The 22,844-nt window shown below is 39.7% G+C and overlaps 1 protein-coding gene across 3 annotated transcripts in view; it reads right to left on the bottom strand.

Moving 5' to 3' along the window:
- The window catches only part of SIRT5 (sirtuin 5), a 49,034-nt gene extending 28,577 nt beyond the window's left edge, over positions 1–20,457 (bottom strand). Inside the window, exon 1 of one of the 3 annotated variants that reach the window (XM_077143779.1) lies at positions 20,389–20,457. Coding sequence is in view for 1 of the 3 variants with exons in the window: in XM_077143778.1 (XP_076999893.1) it covers positions 19,795–19,871 (77 nt within the window). In the remaining 2 variants the exon portion in view is untranslated. Of the gene's footprint in view, positions 1–19,721; positions 19,750–19,794; positions 19,893–20,388 lie in introns of those variants that run through there. The other 2 variants (XM_077143778.1, XM_077143781.1) reach the window with 2 other exon arrangements.
- Between the last annotated feature and the right edge of the window lie 2,387 nt (positions 20,458–22,844).

Raw genomic sequence — 22,844 nt, 5'->3', positions numbered from 1 at the left:
TTTTTTTTTTAATATAAGAATGTCCTTTCAGCATCACCTGAAATGCAAATCCAGGTGCTCACCCCACACTACCGAATCAGCAACTCTGAGCAACCTGAGTTTTAGCAAACCCTTCAGGTGATTCTGATGTACTACTCAAGTTTGAGAACCACAGCCCTAGAGTCCTGGGAAAGGCGCTAGATGCAAGTGCTTATTTGAAAAAGGAGTTCTGTTGCTTTTAAAATGTAGAAGAGACCTCTGGGAAGACAGTGGAGTAGGGAGCTACAGGGCTCACTCCTCTTCCAAAAGCAGCCAGTGGACAGGCAGAAACTGTCCAAAACAACTGTTCTAGGGCTCCAGACACATGGGGAGTACTGTGAAGTATCCAGGGATGAGAAGGACAAAGAAACTGAAAAACTGCAGTGAAGAGCTGAGAGTAACTCACCTGGCCACAGCTCCTATTGCCCATCTCCCACCCTTGAGGCAAGCAGTGCTTGGTCAGTTTAGTCCCTACCGGGTAGGCTACTATGGGTGGGAGGACCATGGAAGCCCTTCTCCTGAGGAATAGAGGGGTCATAGCCCAGTAATGATTCAGTTATTGGCCAGCAAATTTAGACTGCTGGGACCTGCTGCTTTAGCCCATCCTGGACAGGTACTACTGCACCATGTCAAACGTAGGGCCCAGAGATGGGGCCAGCAGAGGGCTAAAAATATACCCTGCCTTTTTAGGGCTCTGGGGAATAGACTGCCAAAGAGCACCATCTGCTAGGCAGGCCAGGACAGGGCACTTTTGGGGAGCCATCAAAAAAGCTTCTTAGCAAAGACTGCCATCTGCTGGGCAGGCCAGGAAAGTGCAGACTTAGGGAGTTGAAAAAAGGGCTTTTGGGGGCATCTTTTGTGCCCTCTCCTCAGGGCCCTTTGGAACTGGTCTATGACCTCTGCATGGTTCCCTGGCTGTGTTTTGGCTAGGAAATACTCATGAACCAAGTGTCAAAGAAGAACACTGACACAAACCCTGTTAACAACAGAATTCTAGAGGAGAAAAACAATCTTCAGAATAAACTCATCAAGATAATCATATGTCCAGATATCAGTAAAAACAAGCCATACTAGGTAACAGGAAGTTATGGCCCAGTCAAAGGAACAAATTAAAAAGTCTGAGGAGATACAGAATTTGGAACAACTAATCAAAGACTTTCATATAAGTCTCCCAAATCAATTCAAGGAAGTGCAGGAAAATATGATTAGAGAGGGAAAGGATATTAAAGAATATATATGACCTTCTGATTAGATTAAATTCAGGGAGGTGAGGCCACTACTCATTCAAGGTGGATATTACTTAGTTTACTGGAATACTTAAAAGTGCTCAGAGAGAGAGCAGAGTTCAGATGTCCAAACGCCCAAAACAGAGAGCAGATGCCTAGACAAAGATGTTTGGAGAAACAGAAACACCCTAGGAGCGAAGGAAAGACTCACAGAAATAGCCACAACCTGAAAAGAGCCAACAAAAAGGACCAAAAGATGAAATGGAGAGACACAGATGTTAACAGATCCTAAGCTCAGAGATGAAATCCAGAGTTTGCCCCAGATAAGCTAAGTGACACCCCCAGACACTTGGAGGGCCACTGGAATCAGAAGCTGAGAGCAATGGAACCCAGGAGCAAAGGACCAGAAGACATTCTCCATGTGCCTTTCCATGTGACAGAGGAACTCCAGAATCAGCTTTTCTTCAGAGAAGGTATCCTCATGTTGGTGCCTTAATTTGGACATTTTTACAGCCTTAGAATGGTAACCTGTAACTTAATAAATCCTTTGTAAAAGCCAATTCATTTCTGGCATATTGCATTCTGGCAGCTTTAGTGAACTGAAACATGCATATAACAGCAGACTTAAACAGGCAGAAGAAAGGATCAGTAAACTAGAAGACAGGATACTGGAAATTAAACAGAAGAAAAGAGAAAAGTATGGGAATTGAATGACAGCACAGAGCACACAAACATACACATCATAGTTGTCCCAGAAGGAACAGAGAAAGGGAAAGGGGCAGAATGCTTGAAGAAATCACAGCCAAAAATTTCCCTACTCCTATGAAAGGCATAAATACACATGTCTGAGAAGCACAACATACTCCAAATAGTATAAATCCTAATAGGCCAACTCTGAGACACATACTAATCAGAGAGTCAAGTGCCAAAGATAAAGAGAGAATCGTGAAAGCAGAAGGAGAGAAACGATCCACCAAATAAAAGCAATGCTCAGTAAGACTAAGTGCTGATTTCCCATCCGAAACCACTGAGGTGAGAAGATAGTTGTATGATATATTTAAACTGAAAGAGAAAAAAACTGCCAGCTAAGAATTCTTTTATTCTTTAATTTTTTTTAATTTTTATTAATAAAACCAATCAACATACAGCACAAACATTCTTAGCGTATGAACATTCCATACTTGGTGTGCAATCAATGGTTCACAATATCATCACATAGTTGTATATTCATCACCATGATCATTTCTCAGAACATTTACATCACTTCAGAAAAAGAAATAAAAAGAAAAAATTAAAAATTCATACATGCCATACGCTTTACCCCTCCCTCCCATTGACCACTAGTATTTCCCTCTACCCAATTTATTTTAACATTCATTCCCCCTATTATTTATTTTTTTATTTTATTTTTTTGCATGGGTAGGCACCGGGAAGCGAACCCAGGACTCTGGCATGGCAGGCGAGAACTCTACCTGCTGAGCCACCATGGCCCGCCCTATTTATGTATTTTTAATCCATATTTTCTACTCATCTATCCATACTGTAGATAAAAGGAACATCAGAACAAGGTTTTCACAATCACATAGTGACTTTGTGAAAGCTATATCATTATACAATCATCTTAAAGAAACATCAGCCAAGAATTCTTTGTCTGGCCAAAGTGTCCTTCAAAAACGAAGGAATGTTTAAGAATACGTAGGGCATTATACAAGATCCTGCAATGGTTCCATGCACTAGGGTAACCCTCCAAAACCTACAACCTTCAGATGGGTCCCCGGCCCAGATGAGTCCTGAAATGCAGAGGGGCCAGCCCTTCCAGATCATCAACTGGTTCCATCCCCCATCCCATATTATCGACAGCCCCTTCCAACATGAAAAAGTTAGAATGGGCATAGCCCAACTACCCCTAAAGAGTGGGAGAAAGATCAAAGGTGATAGTGGAGTTGTACAGAGAAGGTCGGGTTTAAGAAATGAGTATGAGTGCTGAATCGTTATACTGATATTTCTTTTAGCTTCAAGTACCTTAGAGTAGTTAGAAATAAAATCCCAAAGTTATGGAATTGAATTCATACCAAACTCTGAAATCTGTTCTACACTTAATTGTTGCGATCTACTTTGAAATTTATTGCTTTATATATATGTTACTTAAAGAGAAGGAAGAGTATAACAGCGAAGATAGGATTTAATAGATGAATGTGACTGCCGACTCATTATATTGATACGTCTGTTAGTCTCCAGTGGCTTGGAGCAGCTAGAAGAATGAACAAACAATTATGGAACAGTAATCTGTACCACACTTTAAAATTTGTTCTATAACTACTTGTTAAAATGTACTTGGTAGTTTATTGCTTTTTTGTATATATGTTACATTTCACACAAAAAAAAAAGCTTAAAAAAAATGAGGGACAGTTTAAATTATTTACAGATAAACAGAAGCTGACAGAGCTTGTTACTAAGAGACCAGCTTTACAAGAACCACAAAAGGAGTGCTGCTGGCGGAAAAGAGAGGAGAGAGAGGTCTGGAGAAGGGTACAGAATTTAAAATTATAAGTAAGGATAACATAAAGGATAAAAAAAGCAGAGAAAAAAATAGATCTGACCAAAAAAAAGCCCAGTTAAGATGGTTGAATTAAGAATAGTCTTTACAGTAATAAATTTGAATGTTAATGGATTAAACTCCCCAAAAGAAAGATTGGCAGCATAGATTTTAAAATATGATCCATCTATATGCTGTTTACAAGTGACTCATTTTAGACCCAAAGATACGGTGCTGATTTGAAGCTGTTATGTACCCCAGAAAAGCCATGTCTTTTTTCCTGATCCAGTCTTGTGGGGGCAGCTATGTTTCTTTTAATCTTGATTCAGTATTGTGGGGTGGAAACTTTGGATTGTTTCCATGAAGATGACACACCTACCTGTGAATGTGACCTTTTGATGGAGACGTGACTCCACCCATTTAAGGTGTGTCTGGATTATTTACTGGAGTCCTTTAAAAGGGAGCCATTTCGGAGAAAACACAGTTGCTCAGGACCAACAAAGACAGAGACTTTGGAGATGCAGAAAGAAAATGCCCCTGGGGAAGCTATTTGAAATCAGAAGCCAAAAGATCATCAGATGCCAGACATGCACCTACCTTCCCAGCTGACAGAAGATTCCAGACCCATAGGCCTTTATTTTTTTTAATTTATTTATTAATTTAAAAATAAAGAAATAAAATAAAACAACACACATAATCAGTAATTCACAATATCATCACTTAGTTGCATATTCATCATTTCTTAGAACATTTGCATTAATTCAGAAAAAGAAATAAAAAGACAATAGAAAAAGAAATAAAACGAACACAGGAAAGAAAAAAAAAAAGATTATACCTACCATACCCCTTATACCCCTCATTTTCATTGATCACTAGCATTTCAAACTAAATTTATTTTAGCATTTGTTCCCCCTATTATTTATTTTTATTCCATATGTTCTACTCCTTTGTTGACAAGGTAGATAAAAGGAGTATCGACACAAGGTTTTCACAATCACACAGTCACATTGTGACAGCTGTATCATTATTCAATCATCCTCAAGGAACATGGCTACTGGAACACAGCTCTACATTTTCAGGCAGTTCCCTCCAGCCTCTCCATTACATCTTGAATAACAAGATGATATCTACTTGATGCATAAGAATAACTTCCAGGATAACCTCTCAACTCTGTTTGGACCATAGGCCTTTCTTAAATCAATGTGTTTCTTTCCCTGGATACCTTAGTTTGGACATTTTTATGTCTTAGAACTGTAAACCTGTAACTTATTAAATTCCCTTTATAAAAGCCAATCCATTTCTGATGTATTGCATTTCTGACAGCATCAACAAACTAAAACAGATATAAATACGTTGAAAATGAAAGGATGGAAAAAGATATTCCACACAGTTAGTAACCAAAAAAAAAAAAAAAAACTGGGGTAGCTATACTAACATCGGACAAAATAGACTTTAAATGAAAAAAAATGTTATGAGAGATAAAGGACACTATATTAATAAAAGGGACAATCCACCAAGAAGAAATAACAATCATGAATATTTAATACAAAGTACTGTCTCTGAGCATAATGGAATGAGGCTAGAAATCAATAACAGGCAGAAAAGTGAAAAATTCACAAATATATGGAGATTAAACAATACACTCATAAACAATCAGTGGGTCAAAGAATAAAGTACAAGAGAAATCCGTAAATATGAGACAAATGAAAATGAGAACACAAAATATCAAAATTTATGGGATGCAGCAAAGGCAATGCTGAGAGGGAAATTTATAGTCTTAAATACCTCCATTAAAAATGAAAAAAGAGGGAGAAGATGGCGGCTTAGTAAGACACACGGATCTTAAGTTTCTTCTCCAGGACAGCTACTAAGGGAGTAGAAATGACACAGAACAGCTCCCAAAGCCACAACAGAGATAAAAAAGACAGCGTACCCCATCCTGGAACGGCTGGCTGGCTGAGAGAAGCCGCTCGGGTGAGATCGCCGAGGCGCGCGGGCTTCACCGGGCGGGGCGGCAAGCGGCCGGAGTCACTCCCTTCCCCCTTCCCGTGCCGGCTGGGAGAATTGGACAGGCGGTCCCCTGAAACCGCGGCGGCTGGCACCCACACCACGCGCGGCCCCCCCGGACCAACTGAGAGAATTGGATTGGAAATCCCCAGGCTGCGGAGAACGGTGACGGGTGGGGGAGGCCCCTTCCAAACCCGTGACTCCCCGGGAACGTGAACTCTCCCGGGCGGGCCGCTACCGCTGGCGCCCTCCCGCCACGCTTGTCGCCCCGGGCGGACTAGGAAATTCGGACGAGCGCTTTCCCGGGCTGCGGCGGCCAGCAACCCTCCCCGCGTTCAGACCCCGGGCCGGCTCAAGCCGCTTCGGCTAGCGAACCTCCCGGACGGTGAGAGTTTTCCAAAGTTAAAGGTCCCACAGCACCTTTTACTGGTGGGACCCGCAGACAAACGTGTGCCATGAGCGCCACCTACTGGGCAGGATAAGAAAAACAGAACCCAGAGATTTCACAGAAAAATATTCCAAACTTTTGGATCCAATACCCAGGAAAATCTGTCTAAATGCGCAGACGCCAACAGAAGATAACGGACCACGCTCAAATAATTGAAAATATGGCCCTGTCAAAGGAACAAACCAATAGTTCAAATGAGATACAGGAGCTGAGACAACTAATGCTGAATATACGAACAGAAATGGAAAACCTCTTCAAAAATGAAATCGATAAATTGAGGGAGGACATGAAGAAGACATGGGCTGAACATAAAGAAGAAATAGAAAAACTGAAAAAACAAATCACAGTACTTATGGAAGTGAAGGACAAAGTAGAAAAGATAGAAAAAACAATGGATACCTACAATGATAGATTCAAAGAGACAGAAGATAGAATTAGTGATTTGGAGGATGGAACATCTGAATTCCAAAAAGAAACAGAAACTATAGGGAAAAGAATGGAAAAATTTGAACAGGGTATCAGGGAACTCAAGGACAATATGAACCGTACAAATATACGTGTTGTGGGTGTCCCAGAAGGAGAAGAGAAGGGAAAAGGAGGAGAAAAACTAATGGAAGAAATTTTCACTGAAAATTTCCCAACTCTTATGAAAGACCTAAAATTACAGATCCAAGAAGTGCAGCGCACCCCAAAGAGATTAGACCCAAATAGGCGTTCTCCAAGACACTTACTAGTTAGAATGTCAGAGGTCAAAGAGAAAGAGAGGATCTTGAAAGCAGCAAGAGAAAAACAATCCATCACATACAAAGGAAACCCAATAAGACTATGTGTAGATTTCTCAGCAGAAACCATGGAAGCTAGAAGACAGTGGGATGATATATTTAAATTACTAAAAGAGAAAAACTGCCAACCAAGACTCCTATATCCAGCAAAATTGTCCTTCAAAAATGAGGGAGAAATTAAAACATTCTCAGACAAAAAGTCACTGAGAGAATTTGTGACCAAGAGACCAGCTCTGCAAGAAATACTAAAGGGAGCACTAGAGTCAGAACCGAAAAGACAGAAGAGAGAGGTATGGAGAAGAGTGTAGAAAGAAGGAAAGTCAGATATGATATATATAATACAAAAGGCAAAATGGTAGAGGAAAATATTATCCAAACAGTAATAACACTAAATGTTAATGGACTGAATTCCCCAATCAAAAGACATAGAATGGCAGAATGGATTAAAAAGCAGGATCCTTCTATATGCTGTCTACAGGAAACACATCTTAGACCCAAAGATAAACATAGGTTGAAAGTGAAAGGTTGGGAAAAGATATTTCATGCAAATAACAACCAGAAAATAGCAGGAGTGGCTATACTAATATCTAACAAGTTAGACTTCAAATGTAAAACAGTTAAAAGAGACAAAGAAGGACACTATATACTAATAAAAGGAACAATTAAACAAGAAGACATAACAATCATAAATATTTACGCACCGAACCAGAATGCCCCAAAATACGTGAGGAATACACTGCAAACACTGAAAAGGGAAATAGACACAAATACCATAATAGTTGGAGACTTCAATTCCCCACTCTCATCAATGGACAGAACATCTAGACAGAGGATCAATAAAGAAATAGAAAATCTGAATATTACTATAAAGGAGCTAGACTTAACAGACATTTATAGGACATTAAATCCCACAACAGCAGGATACACCTTTTTCTCAAGTGCTCATGGATCATTCTCAAAGATAGACCATATGCTGGGTCACAAAGCAAGTCTTAACAAATTTAAAAAGATTGAAATCATACACAACACTTTCTCAGATCATAAAGGAATGAAGTTGGAAATCAATAATAGGCGGAATGCCAGAAAATTCACAAATACGTGGAGGCTCAACAACACACTCTTAAGCAACGAGTGGGTAAAGAAGAAATTGCAAGAGAAATTAGGCAATGAAAACACAAATGAAAATGAAAACACAACATATCAAAACTTATGGGATGCAGCAAAGGCAGTGCTAAGAGGGAAATTTATTGCCCTAAATGCCTATATCAGAAAAGAAGAAAAGGCAAAAATGCAGGAATTAACTGTCCACTTGGAAGAACTGGAGAAAGAACAGCAAACTAATCCCAAAGCAAGCAAAAGGAAAGAAATAACAAAGATCAGAGCAGAAATAAATGAAATTGAAAACATGAAAACAATAGAGAAAATCAATAAGACCAGAAGTTGGTTCTATGAGAAAATCAATAAGATTGATGGGCCCTTAGCAAGATTGACAAAAAGAAGAAGAGAGAGGATGCAAATAAATAAGATCAGAAATGGAAGAGGAGACATAACTACTGACCTCACAGAAATAAAGGAGGTAATAACAGGATACTATGAACAACTTTATGCTAATAAATACAACAATTTAGATGAAATGGACGGGTTCCTGGAAAGACATGAACAACCAACTTTGACTCAAGAAGACATAGATGACCTCAACAAACCAATCACAAGTAAAGAAATTGAATTAGTCATTCAAAAGCTTCCTAAAAAGAAAAGTCCAGGACCAGATGGCTTCACATGTGAATTCTACCAAACGTTCCAGAAAGAATTAGTACCAATTCTCCTCAAACTCTTCAAAAAAATCGAAGTGGAGGGAAAACTACCTAATTCATTCTATGAAGCCAACATCACCCTCATACCAAAACCAGGCAAAGATATTACAAAAAAAGAAAACTACAGACCGATCTCTCTAATGAATATAGATGCAAAAATCCTCAATAAAATTCTAGCAAATCGTATCCAACAACACATTAAAAGAATTATACATCATGACCAAGTAGGATTCATCCCAGGTATGCAAGGATGGTTCAACATAAGAAAATCAATTAATGTAATACACCATATCAACAAATCAAAGCAGAAAAATCACATGATCATCTCAATTGATGCAGAGAAGGCATTTGACAAGATTCAACATCCTTTCCTGTTGAAAACACTTCAAAAGATAGGAATACAAGGGAACTTCCTTAAAATGATAGAGGGAATATATGAAAAACCCACAGCTAATATCATCTTCAATGGGGAAAAATTGAAAACTTTCCCCCTAAGATCAGGAACAAGACAAGGATGTCCACTATCACCACTATTATTCAACATTGTGTTGGAGGTTCTAGCCAGAGCAATTAGACAAGAAAAAGAAACACAAGGCATCAAAATTGGAAAGGAAGAAGTAAAACTATCACTGTTTGCAGGCGATATGATACTATACCTCGAAAACCCAGAAAAATCCACAACAAAACTACTAGAGCTAATAAATGAGTACAGCAAAGTAGCAGGTTACAAGATCAACATTCAAAAATCTGTAGCATTTCTATACACTAGTAATGAACAAGCTGAGGGGGAAATCAAGAAACGAATCCCATTTACAATTGCAATTAAAAGAATAAAATACCTAGGAATAAATTTAACTAAAGAGACAAAAAAACCTATATAAAGAAAACTACAAAAAACTGTTAAAAGAAATCACAGAAGACCTAAATAGATGGAAGGGCATACCGTGTTCATGGATTGGAAGACTAAATATATAGTTAAGATGTCAATCCTACCTAAATTGATTTACAGATTCAATGCAATACCAATCAAAATCCCAATTTTATTTTTCAGAAAATAAAATACCAATCAAAATCCCAAACTTATTTTTCAGAAATAGAAAAACCAATAAGCAAATTTATCTGGAAGGGCAGGGTGCCCCGAATTGCTAAAAACATCTTGAGGAAAAAAAACGAAGCTGGAGGTCTCGCGCTGCCTGACTTAAAGGCATATTATGAAGCCACAGTGGTCAAAACAGCATGGTATTGGCATAAAGATAGATATCTCGACCAATGGAATCGAATAGAGTGCTCAGATATAGACCCTCTCATCTATGGACATTTGATCTTTGATAAGGCAGTCAAGCCAACTCACCTGGGACAGAACAGTCTCTTCAATAAAGGGTGCCTAGAGAACTGGATATCCATATGCAAAAGAATGAAAGAAGACCCATCTCTCACACCCTATACAAAAGTTAACTCAAAATGGATCAAAGATCTAAACGTTAGGTCTAAGACCATAAAACAGTTAGAGGAAAATGTTGGGAGATATCTTATGGATCTTACAACTGGAGGCGGTTTTATGGACCTTAAACCTAAAGCAAGAACACTGAAGAAGGAAATAAATAAATGGGAGCTCCTCAAAATTAAACACTTTTGTGCATCAAAGAACTTCATCAAGAAAGTAGAAAGACAGCCTACACAATGGGAGACAATATTTGGAAATGATATATCAGATAAAGGTCTAGTATCCAGAATTTATAAAGAGATTGTTCATCTCAACAACAAAAAGACAGCCAACCCAATTACAAAATGGGAAAAAGACTTGAACAGACACCTATCAGAAGAGGAAATACAAATGGCCAAAAGGCACATGAAGAGATGCTCAATGTCCCTGGCCATTAGAGAAATGCAAATCAAAACCACAATGAGATATCATCTCACACCCACCAGAATGGCCATTATCAACAAAACAGAAAATGACAAGTGCTGGAGAGGATGCGGAGAAAAAGGCACACTTATCCACTGTTGGTGGGAATGTCAAATGGTGCAACCACTGTGGAAGGCAGTTTGGCAGTTCCTCAAAAAGCTGAATATAGAATTGCCATACGACCCAGCAATACCATTGCTGGGAATCTACTCAAAGGACTTAAGGGCAAAGACAAACGGACATTTGCACACCAATGTTTATAGCAGCATTATTTACAATTGCAAAGAGATGGAAACAGCCGAAATCTCCATCAACAGAAGAGTGGCTAAACAAACTGTGGTATATACATACGATGGAATACTATGCAGCTTTAAGACAGGATAAACTTATGAAGCATGTAATAACATGGATGGACCTAGAGAACATTATGCTGAGTGAGTCTAGCCAAAAACTAAAGGACAAATACTGTATGGTCCCACTGATGTGAACAGACATTCGAGAATAAATTTGGAATATGTCATTGGTAACAGAGTCCAGCAGGAGGTAGAAACAGGGTAAGATAATGGCCAATTGGAGTTGAAGGGATACAGACGGTATAACAGGACTAGATACAAAAACTCAAAAATGGACAGCACAATAATACCTAATTATAAAGTAATCATGTTAAAACACTGAATGAAGCTGCATCTGAGCTATAGGTTTTTGTTTTGTTTTGTTTTGTTTTGTTTTGATTTTACTATTATTACTTTTATTTTTTTCTCTATATCAACATTCTATATCTTTTTCGGTTATATTGCTAGTTCTTCTAAACCGATGCAAATGTACTAAGAAATGATGATCATGCATCTATGTGATGATGTTAAGAATTACTGATTGCATATGTAGAATGGTATGATTTCTAAATGTTGGGTTAATTTCTTTTTTTCCGTTAATTAAAAAAAAAAAAAAGAGAAGGGGTAATTGGAGCTGAAGGGATACAGACTGTACAACGGGACTGGATATAAAAACTCAGAAATGGACAGCACAATACTACCCAATTGTAATGCAATTATGTTAAAACACTGAATGAAGCTGCATGTGAGGTATAGGTTTTTTGTTTTTTTTTTCTTTCTATTATTGTTTTAATTCTTATTCTGTTGTCTTTTTATTTCTTTTTCTAAATCGATGCAAATGTACTAAGAAATGATGAATATGCAACTATGTGATGTTATTAAGAATTATTGATTGTACATGTAGAATGGAATGATTTCTAATTGTTTTGTTAATTCTTTTTTTAATTAATAAAAAAAAAAAATGAAAAAAGAGTTAAAATCACAGACCTAACTACACTCCTGGAGAAACTAGAGAAAGAACAGCAAACTAATCCCAAAGCAAGCAGAAGAAAAGTTAAGAACAAAGATAAGTACAAACATAAATGAAATTGAGAACAAACAAAAAAATGACAGAATCAACAAGACCAAAAAGTGGTTCTTTAGGAAGCTCAATGAAATTGGCAAACCCTTAGCTAAACTGACAAAAAAAAAAAAGAAAGAAGATGCAAACAAAATCAGAAATGAGAGGGGGACATTATTACTCTCACTACCAAAATAAAAAAGATCATAAAAGGATACTATGAACAACTGTATGCCCCCAAAATTAGGCATCTTTGATTAAATGAAAACTTTCTGAGAAACAAACTTCACCAACTCTGGAAGAAAGAGAAGACCTCAAACAAATCACAAGGGATTGAATCAATCATAAAAAACCTCCCAGCAAAGAGAAGCCGAGGACCAGAAGGTTTCACGGTGAATTCTACCTGTCATTCCAAGAAGAATTAATAAGGATTTTACTCAAACTCTTCAAAAAAAAAAAAAAAAAATGAAGAAGGAACATTACCTAACTCATTCTATGAGGTCAAGGTCACTCAAATGCCAAAGTCAAAATAAAGATATTACAAGAATAGATCATTTACAGACCAATCTAACGAATAGAGATGCAAAAATCCTCAAAAAATACTTGCAAATCAAATCCAAAAGCACATTACAAATAATTGTGTACCCTGATCAAGTGGGTTTCATTCCACATACGCAAGGGTGGCACAACACAAGAAAGTCAAAGTAATAAGCCATGTTAACAAATTGAAGGGAGAAAAACCACATGATCGTTTCAACTGATGCAAAAAAACAAAAAGGCATTTGAGAAAATCCAGCATCTATTCTTGATGAAAACACTTCAAAGGATAGGAATAGATGGAAATTTCCTCAACATGATAAAGGAAACATATATGAAAAACCCACAGCTAACATACCCAATGGTGAAAGACTGAAAGTTTTCTCTTTATGACCAGGAGTAAGACAGGGATGGCCACTAGCACCACTGTTATTCAACATTGTTCTAGAAGTTCTAGCTAGAGCTAGTAGGCAAAAAAAAAAAAAAAAAAAAAAAAAAAAAGAAATTAAAGGAATTCAAATCAGAAAGGAAGAAGTAAAACTTCCACTATTTTCAGATATGATCCAATATACAGAAAGTGCAAAAAAAAATCTATAACAAACGAGTTTAGCAAAAGTGGTGGTACACAAGAGCAGCACACAAAAATTAGTAGTGCTTCTATACACTAGTAATGAGCAATCTGAGGAAGAAATCAAGAAAAAAGTCCATTTACAATAGCAACTAAAAGAATCAAATATCTAAGAATAAATTCAACCAATGCTGTAAAGGACCTATACTCAGAAAACTACAAAACATTGATAAAAGAAATCAAAGAAGATCTATACAGATGGAAGTACACTCCATGTCCATGAACTGAAAGATTAAATATTGTTACGATATCATTTCTACCTAACTAATTTACAGATTCAATGCAATCTCAATCAAAATCCCAGCAGACTGCTTTGCAGAAATGGAAAAGACCATTATCAAATTTATTTGGAAGGGTAAGGGACTCCGAATAGGCACAAATATCTTGAAAAAAGAAGACTGAACTTGGCGGACTTGAACCTCCTGACATAGTACTTGCATGAAGACAGTAACAACGTAAGTGCGCATCTACTGATGAATGGATAAATAAAATGTGGTATATACATATGAATATTATTCAGTTTTAAGAAGGAATGAAGTCCTGATGCATGGGAAAACATGGATAGCCTTGAGGGCATTATACTGAGTAAAATAAGCCAAACATGAAAGGACAAATATTGTATGATCTCACTAATATGAACAAAATATAATGAACTCATGAAGTCAGTATTTAGAATATACGTTACTAGAAAATAGAAGAAGGGTAGAAAATAGGAAGCTGATGCTTAATTTGAACAGAGCTTTTATAAGGTTGATTTTGTTTGGAAAAGAACAGAGGTGATGGTAGCACCTTATTTTCAGTGGAACTAACAACACTGAATCATGTGGGTAATTGTGGTTGAAAGGGGAAGTTTTGAGTCCCGTATCTCATTAGAAGGAAAGCTACAGAATGAAACATGGCATTATACAATGTAGTGAAACTTGTGAATGGTGGAAGTGGTTAATAGTACAAATATAAGAATGTTCTTCCAGGAACTAGAGCAAAATATATGTCACATTACAGGTTGTTAAAAGGGTGGGATATGGGGGGGAAATGTACCTAATCCAAACCATGGATTACATAACAAAAATATTTTAATTTTCTTCTGTCAATTGTAACAAAGTTACCATACATGCTAAGCATCAATAATAGGGAGGTGTAAGAGCAACGGGATTTTTCTTTTTGGAGCAATGAAAATGTTCTAAAGATGATTGTGTTGATGAAAGCACAACTCTGTGATTATACTGAGAACCACTGACTGGACACGTTGAATGGATTGTATGATGTGTGAATAAAACTCTTTTGCTTTTTTTTTTTTTTTTTTAAGTACAAAACTTTTGAAACATACTTTCTTCTTTCTAACCTTTGGTCAAAGAACAGTTTCTACGAGAATGTAATTTCTAACTGTGAACAGAACTAGCAGAGAAGCTGTGAACCATTGACAACAAATAGGATTAAGATGTCATCATGTCAAAGAAACTTGTGAATCTTAAGATACATTTAGTTAATCTTTATCTATATGTGAAGGATGTTATAAAAGGAAAACAAGCACAGAGAAAGGCAACATTTGCATCAATGACATCAAAAGGGTAATGGCAGAGGGAATTTCCATTTACTGGGTCAAACTGTTGGAAGAACTGAGAATTAAACCATGGCACATATAGGAAAAATAGAAAAATAGCACTGTCCTCTAAATAATACAATTCCTCAGGAGGGCAACCCGATAATCCCTATCAAAATTACAAATGCATTTCAAAATGTCATGTCTCCATCAGAACATTGTCATTAATTGCAAAAGATTGGAGTCAACCTAAGCATTCATTTGTAGAGAACAAGTTCAACAAATGTTGGTGCATTCACAACATACAATACGGCTGCTATAAAAAAGAATGTAGGAGTGATTTGTATGACATTCTAGAATAGATAAAATCATATCTATGATTGCCAGAGGTTGAGGGTGGTGGTGGGGGGATGGACAGAACACTAAGCAGCATTATAGGGTTTTGGTGCCAGGGAATGGGTGGTGATGGTGATGAAATTGTCTTATGTCTTGATTATGGTGGTGGTGCATGATTGTGTACATTAAAACTCAGAAGAGTACCCTAAAAAAGGGTTAATTTTATTATACTTGAGTTATAACTAAACAAAACAAATACCTAAATAAATGGAGGGACATTCTATGCTCATGGATTGGAAGATTAAATATTATTAAGATGTCAAGCCTACCCAAAGCAATTTACAGATTCAACACAATCCACCCCAAATGCCACCAGCCTCTTTACAGAAATGGAAAAGCCAATTATCAAATTTAGATGGAAGGATAAGGAGCTCCAAATAGCCAAAACTGTATCGAAAAAGAACAAAGTTGGAGGACCCACCCTTCCCGATTTTAAAACTTATTATCAAGCTACAGTAATCTGTGTGGTACTGGCAAAAAGACAGACATACGGACCAATGAAATTGAACTGAAAGTTCAGACATAAACCCACACACCTACAGTCAATTGATTTTTTTTTACAAGGGTGCCAAGTTCACTCAATGGAGAAAGAATAATTCCTTCAATAAATGGTGCTGGGCAAACTAGATATCTACAAAAAAAAAAGAATGAAAGTGGATTCCTACCTTACACCATGCACAAATATAAATAAAAACAGATCAAAGAGAAGAACTAAAACTATAAGACAACTACAAGAAAACATAAGGGAAAGATCTTTAGGATTGTTAGAAAATGGATTCTTAGACTTTACACCAACAAAAGAGAAAAGATTAATTGCACTTCATCAAAATTAAAAACTTTTGTAGAAAGGACATTACCAAGAAAATGAGAAGACCCCCTTCAGAATGGAAGAAGATATTCAGAAAGAATATATCTAATAAAGGTATAAAATTCCAAGTATATAAAGACATCCAGCAACCAAACAACAAAAAGATAAAAACCAACTACAAATGGGCAAAGGACTTGAATACACATTTCTCCCAAGGAGATACAGATGGCAAATAAGCACATGAAAAGATGCTCAACATCAACCACCATCAGGGAAATGCAAATTAAAACCACAATGAGATACTACTTCACACCAACTAGAATGGCTATTCAAAAAATAAAATGGAAAATAAATGTTGGTGAGGATGTGAAGAAATAGAAACCCTCTTACACTGCTGGTGAGAAGGTAAAATGATTCAGCCACTGTGGAAAAGTTTGGTGGTTCTTCAGAATGTTAAAAATAGAATTATCATATGAGCAATCTCACTTCTAGATATATACCCCAAAAGAACTGAAAGCTGGGACTCAAACACATACATTTGCACCCAATATGCGTAATGGCATTATTCACAATAGCCAAAAGGTAGCAGCAACTCAAATGCTCATTGACAGATGAATGAACAAAATGTGGTACAATATATATATAATGGAATACTTTCACCTGTAAAAAGAAATGACTTCTGGTACATCCTACGATGTGGATGAACCCTGAAGACTTCACATTGAGTGAAATAAGCTAAACACAAAAGGAAAAACATATGATCTAGCTCATATAAAATAACTAGAATATCCAAATTCATAGACTCAAAAATTAGAATACAGGTTACCAGGCGCAGGAAGAGGGAGTGAATGCTTAATTGATACAGAGTTTCTGTTTGGCATAATGGAAACGTTTTGGCAATGGATGATAGTAACCATTGTCCAATACTGTGAATGTCATTAACACCACTGAATTGTACAGCTGAAAGTGGTTACAATGGGCAATTTTAAGTTTACCATCATAAATTAAAAAAAAAAAAAAAACCACAGAATTTCATAACACAAAGAGTATGCCCTAAGGTAAACAATTAAATAGCACTGCTTCATCAGTTGTAACAAAGGTATCACACTAATGCAAAATAGGAATAGGAAAAATTGCATATGGGGCATATTTTAGAAGTTTATACTTTCTGGGCGATTCTTTTGTAAACCTACAACTGCTTTAATTACATAATATATATGCACACACACATACATACACACATTTTTTAGAAGGACATTTTGGGACATAAAAAATTGGAACATATATTGGGATTTTTACTTGGCAAAATCAGGAGTTGTATTATCTGGGTAAAATGTTCCTAGTTTGTCACCTGGGTTTTTCTATTTAAGAGTTTTCATTAGTACGTAATAATTACTTTCATCATAACACTTGTACTCAAAGTAATAAAATAGAATAAAATTTTACTTATTAATGTTTCAATATTTCCAGAAACCACTAGATTCTAAATTCTTTGCCTAGGAAATACAATCAAGAAGTACTTTGGGGGAAGATAACTTTAGTTCTCATCTTACGTGAATTGTAATGTCTAATTACATACACACTATATGTGATTACATAAATACTTATGCACATAAATATGTAAAAGGTAGTTCTACCTTCTTCTGCACGCTTACAACCCCGTTGGAGTCTAAAAGCAAATGCTGGACTAGGAGGGAAGGCAGGACACTGAGAAACTGGAAACTCAGATTATCTAATCCAGGAGTCCTCAGGGGTGAAAAGAGCCCTGGACCTCTCCCTCTCTAAGTCAACTCGAGAGATAAACTCACTACCCTCCCCATTACATGGGACATGACTCCTAGGGGTCTGGCATCATAGGACAGAATTCTCAGGACGAGCCGGGACCTGGCATGATGGGATTGAGAAAGCCTTCTTGACCAAATGGGGGAAGAGAGAAATGAGACAAAATAAAGTTTCAGAGGTTGAGAGATTTCAAACAGAGTGGAGAGTTTACCTTGGGGGCTATTCTTATGCATTACATAGATAACTCTTTTTATAGTTTATGGTGTATTGAAGTGGCTGGAGGGAAGTACCTGAAACCATGGAGCTGGGTTCCAACAGCTCTGATTCTCGAGGGCAATCGTATAACTATACAGCCTTTACAATGTGACTGTGTGATTGTGAGAAACCTTATGTCTGATGCTCCTTTTATCAAGGGTATGGACAGATGAATAAATATATATGGATAAAAATAAATAATAGGGGCGATAAGGGGTAAAATAAACTGGGTAGATACAAATACACTAGTGAATGAGAGGGAGGGGTAAGGGGTATGGGATGTATGAGTTTTTTCCTTTTATTTCTTTTACTGGAACGATGCATATGTGCTGAAAAATTATCTTGGTGATTGTGGTAGTTAGATTCAGTTGTCACCTAGTTCTGGTGCTGTGCACATGAGCCAATGGTACGTGAACCTCATCTGCAGCTGATTACATCGGCAGTCGGCTAGGAGGCATGCCTGCTGCAATGAAGGATGTTTGACTTAACTGGCTGGTGCTTAAATGAGAGAGCTCAACACAGCACAGGCCAACCAGCTCAGCCCAGGCCTTTGGAGATGCAGAAAGAAATCACCCCAGGGAAAGTTGTTGGAACCCAGAGGCCTGGAGAGAAGGCCAGCAGAGATCACCCTGTGCATTCCCACGTAAGAACGAACATCAGTTGAAAGTTAGCTGCCTTTTCTCTGAAGAACTAACTAAATAAATCCCCTTTTATTAAAAGTCAATCCATCTCCGATGTGTTGCATTCCGGCAGCTAGCAAACTAGAACAGTGATGAATACACAACTATGTGATGATACTGTGAGCCACTGATTTTTCACCACATATGGACTATATATGTATGAAGATGTGTCAATTATATATATATCTTTAAGTGCCTGGGTAAAGTCACCAGTTACTCTGCCTTGATTTCTTTTTGCATGGGCAGACACCGGGAACCCAACCCGGGTCTCCAGAATGGAAGGCAAGAATTCTGCTTCTGAGCCACCATCAAACTGCCCTCTGCCTTGATTTTATACTCAGGGTAAGAAAAGACGCTTCTAGGGAGGAAATAAACTCATTCACTGTCATTGGGAACTTTCTGGATGCTGGACAGGCACCTGTAAACTGACTCCTCTGTCTTAAGGGCAGTCCCCTTTTTAACGAGGTTTTCTTACACACCTGAACCTCACCTTCCAAATTAGAAGAAAAAAGCCTGTATGCTCCCTGTGTGGGAAAAAAGGGCCACTCTAATTCTGAAAACAAAGCAAAACAAAAAAACAGTAAATCAAAGATCATGTCAGGAATTTGAGAAAAATTTTCCAGAGAACATTAACTTAAACTACATGGTAATTATATTGTAAAGGAAATGCAAAAACTTACACAACTCACAGGTATTCAACAGATACATTTTGCACACCTATGAGCGGAATGCAGCGCTTGGCACCAGCCCCAGGTGTCTACCCTCAGGAACTGACTTCACTCCCTCCCCCGGCCCCCCTACCTGCCTTGGTCAAGGTCACCAGCGACCTCTACGTTACTAAACCCAGTGGTCCATTTCCAGCCTCCGACTTGGTCATGAACAGCCTGTGACCCAGTTGGTCCCTCCTCCGGGAACACTCGCTTCCCCTGGCTGCCAGGCTCCAGCCTCTCCCGGCTTTCCACCTACCTCCCTGGCTGCTCCTTCTCGCGTCCTCGGCTGGTTCATCCCGCCCTCCCCTCGGTCCCTGCGCTCTTCCCACCTGAGGCCCGCACGCCGTGGCCCCTCCTCCAGGGCGCCCAGGGCTCCACGCGGCCACGCCCGCCGCCTTCTCCGCATGCCCCCTCCATCGCCGGGCAGGCCGCTACTGCACGCCCCAGCTGCCCCACTGCACCCCAGCCTCGCCCTGACCTCGGCTCACGGCACATGCTCCCCCTCCACACCGCGGCCCGGGCCCGCCCCCTCTCCCCCGCCGCCCTCTCCAGCGGCCCGGGCTGCTGCAGGGGCCAGAGGGGCTCCCCTCAAAGGGCAGCCTCTGCTCGGCGCTCCCCGGGCTCCCCTGACCCAGCAGCCCCCCACGCCCCCCTGCTCGGGCCCTGCTACGGTCTCAGCTCGCTTCCTGTCCCCCAGCCCCGCCGGCTCGGCGGCCTCCCCTCCCGCGCCTCTGGGCCGCCCGCCGCCTCTGGCCCCTTCCGGGCCCTGCCGGCGGGACCGAGCGGAGGGCCCACCCCGGAGGTCTGCGCGGGCAGCCACGACCCTCCGAGCCCAGCGGCCTGCATGGAGTGAGGAAACACGCAGCCTGCCGAAGCTCGCGGCGGGCTGGGACCCGCGGCCAGGGACCCACGCGGAGACGCACCTGCGTGAGGCGGCAATGGCGGGCCCGAGCCCGGAGGGCCAGGCGGGGGCCGCGGGGCGGAGCGCACCCAGCCCGCCGCCCTCGGCTGCAGCGGCCCCTACCGGCGACCCAGACCGTGTCTGGGCCCGCAAGCCGCGGGAGCGATTCCCGTCCCGTTTTATTGAAAGATCAGTTTTCTTTCTTTCTTTGGGGGACGGGAGGGGTGGGGTGAGCCGTTTCTCGCTTTGTCTTTGAGAGCTCCCAGGTTTCCCTTCTCACCACCGCTTCCCGCGGATGTCGTGAATTACGAATTGCTCCGTTTCCTCCTCAAGCTAGCGACTAGATCACACTCAACTCCGGACAAAGCATTTCAAATGTTGGGGTTATTCCCCCTCATTTCCCCCCCCCCCCCCGTAGAGCTGTTTCAAAGGGTGGTAAGTAAGGTTTCCAGGCTAGCCCAGCAGACCTCTCTAACCTAATGAAGCTCCACGTGTCTGGGTCCCCTTGAAAAGTCGGTCCCCTTTCCTTTGGTGCAGGTCTACCGCCAACACTATTTTTCCTGTAATTGCTTTGGGCCCACCAATGGACCAAAAGGGGAAGTGTCCAGAAATTAGGGTGCCAACAATATTACATTAACTTTTTTTCCCTAACTGTAACCTCAACATTTGCAGCAGTTTGGCTGGAAACCCAACCCGCTTTGGGACTCCGTTCGCTCCTCTAGGTTGTACCAGCGCCCCAGAGACTAAGGATATTGGTGGCACTATCATATCTGGCTATTTTCCCTTATACATACAGGTGCTTACTCTGTGTTAGACACTATTCTAAGAACTTGACATGTATTAAGCCATTTAAATCTCCCCTACTACCTTATGAAGTAGTTACTGTTATCTCCGTTTACAGGCCGGGACACTGAAGCCTAAAGAGATCAAGTCCTGCCTAAATCACAAAGCTATTAAGGAGTTAAGCTGGGATTAGAGCCCGAGTGTTTCAGCACCAGCCATAAGGGTCCAAGCCAGCACGTATATTGCCTTTCATTAAAGTGTTGTTCCATTGCTTTCTTTGCTTATGTTATTGGCCATCAAGTGTTCATCCCTTAGCCTAATCACATACTAGCCAGCACCTTTCATTGCAGCCTTCCATAGTCCACAAGACTAAATAGTAGCCCTGTTTACTCATAAGCCCTGCCGTCTCTGAGACATTCTGTCGTAGTCTAGGAGTCCACCACCCAGTCATCACACCATGATTCCACCCCATCCCTTCTCCCAGGCTTGCAAGAGCCAATTCTCCCCAGCGGTGTCAGGCTATTTTCTCTTCTTGAAGCATCAGCCCCCAGCCTTTCCATCTTTCAAGCAATTGCAGCTTAATTTCTTGATGGCCTTGCGTTTTCAAAACAAAGGTTTCAGCCCTGAAATAACCTCTCCCTCTCCCCAAATGCTCTTTTCCCACTCCCTTCTCTTACCCTTCCAGTCTCCGCTCAATGGTCACTTCCTCAGAAAGCCACACGCACCCCTCCACTAAGTAAACTCTCTCACCGCTGGTATAGACTTGTACAGCACCGTAGCAGTTTTCCTAGTCGAGATTTCAAATGTATTTCTCTGATTACGTGTTCCCCATACACACCCCAGGTTGTAAGATCCCTTAAGGAGAACTTCTTGTGCCTTTTTATTTACTATCATATTCTCAGCTCCTCACAATCCATACAGTAGATGGCTCAGTTAGTAAGAATGTATTAAATGAATGAATGAATAAATGAACAGCTTCACAGGAGAAGACACCCAGAACTTAGAGGATAATGATTTGGTTATGTTTACTAAAATGAATAGGCGATTTATCTTTTTTATTTTTATTTTTTTACTTATGAGCCCACAACAATAAATAATAAACAAAGAAAACAGTTTATGGATAATTCATTCTATAAAGGTTTTCCTGGGATATAACAGTAGGTGCTATAACAGTTTGAGGCATGTAAATTGGAAGGTAGAATTACCTCCTTTTAATGAAGTTCAGACGGGCCAAGCTTTATTTCTGCAAAGAGAATCCCCATCCCATCCACCCCCCATCCTTAGTTTTACATTCTCTTTGGGTCACTGGCTTAATGGGTTACCATGCTTCCCCTCAGGGGTGGACTCTAGTGCAAATATAGACCTCTAGTGTAAATATAAAAATGGACATAAGCACCATGCTTGGTGTCTTTTACTGTCTGATTTATTTTGACACATAGGGAGCAAGAAGGTTGAAACTTTCTAAGAGTTTTTGCCTAACACAAAGGAAGAACAGAAAAGAAAATCAACATCTAGATGGCAAAACTACAAGAGACAATTTAGAAATTGTGCAAAAATCCCAGCTCCGTTAGATTCTGTGTCCCGGCTTCATCTTTCCATATGAAGATACCCTGCTCCTCCCACACCCATCCATCACAGGAGAACAGCAAGATAGCAAGGCTCTCTCAGCACACCTTCTCAGATTCCCTAGGCTCC

The sequence above is a fragment of the Tamandua tetradactyla genome, chromosome 25, assembly GCF_023851605.1.
Source record: "Tamandua tetradactyla isolate mTamTet1 chromosome 25, mTamTet1.pri, whole genome shotgun sequence".
NCBI classification, from domain to species: Eukaryota; Metazoa; Chordata; class Mammalia; order Pilosa; family Myrmecophagidae; genus Tamandua; species Tamandua tetradactyla.
This window is presented reverse-complemented; position numbering and strand designations above follow the sequence as displayed.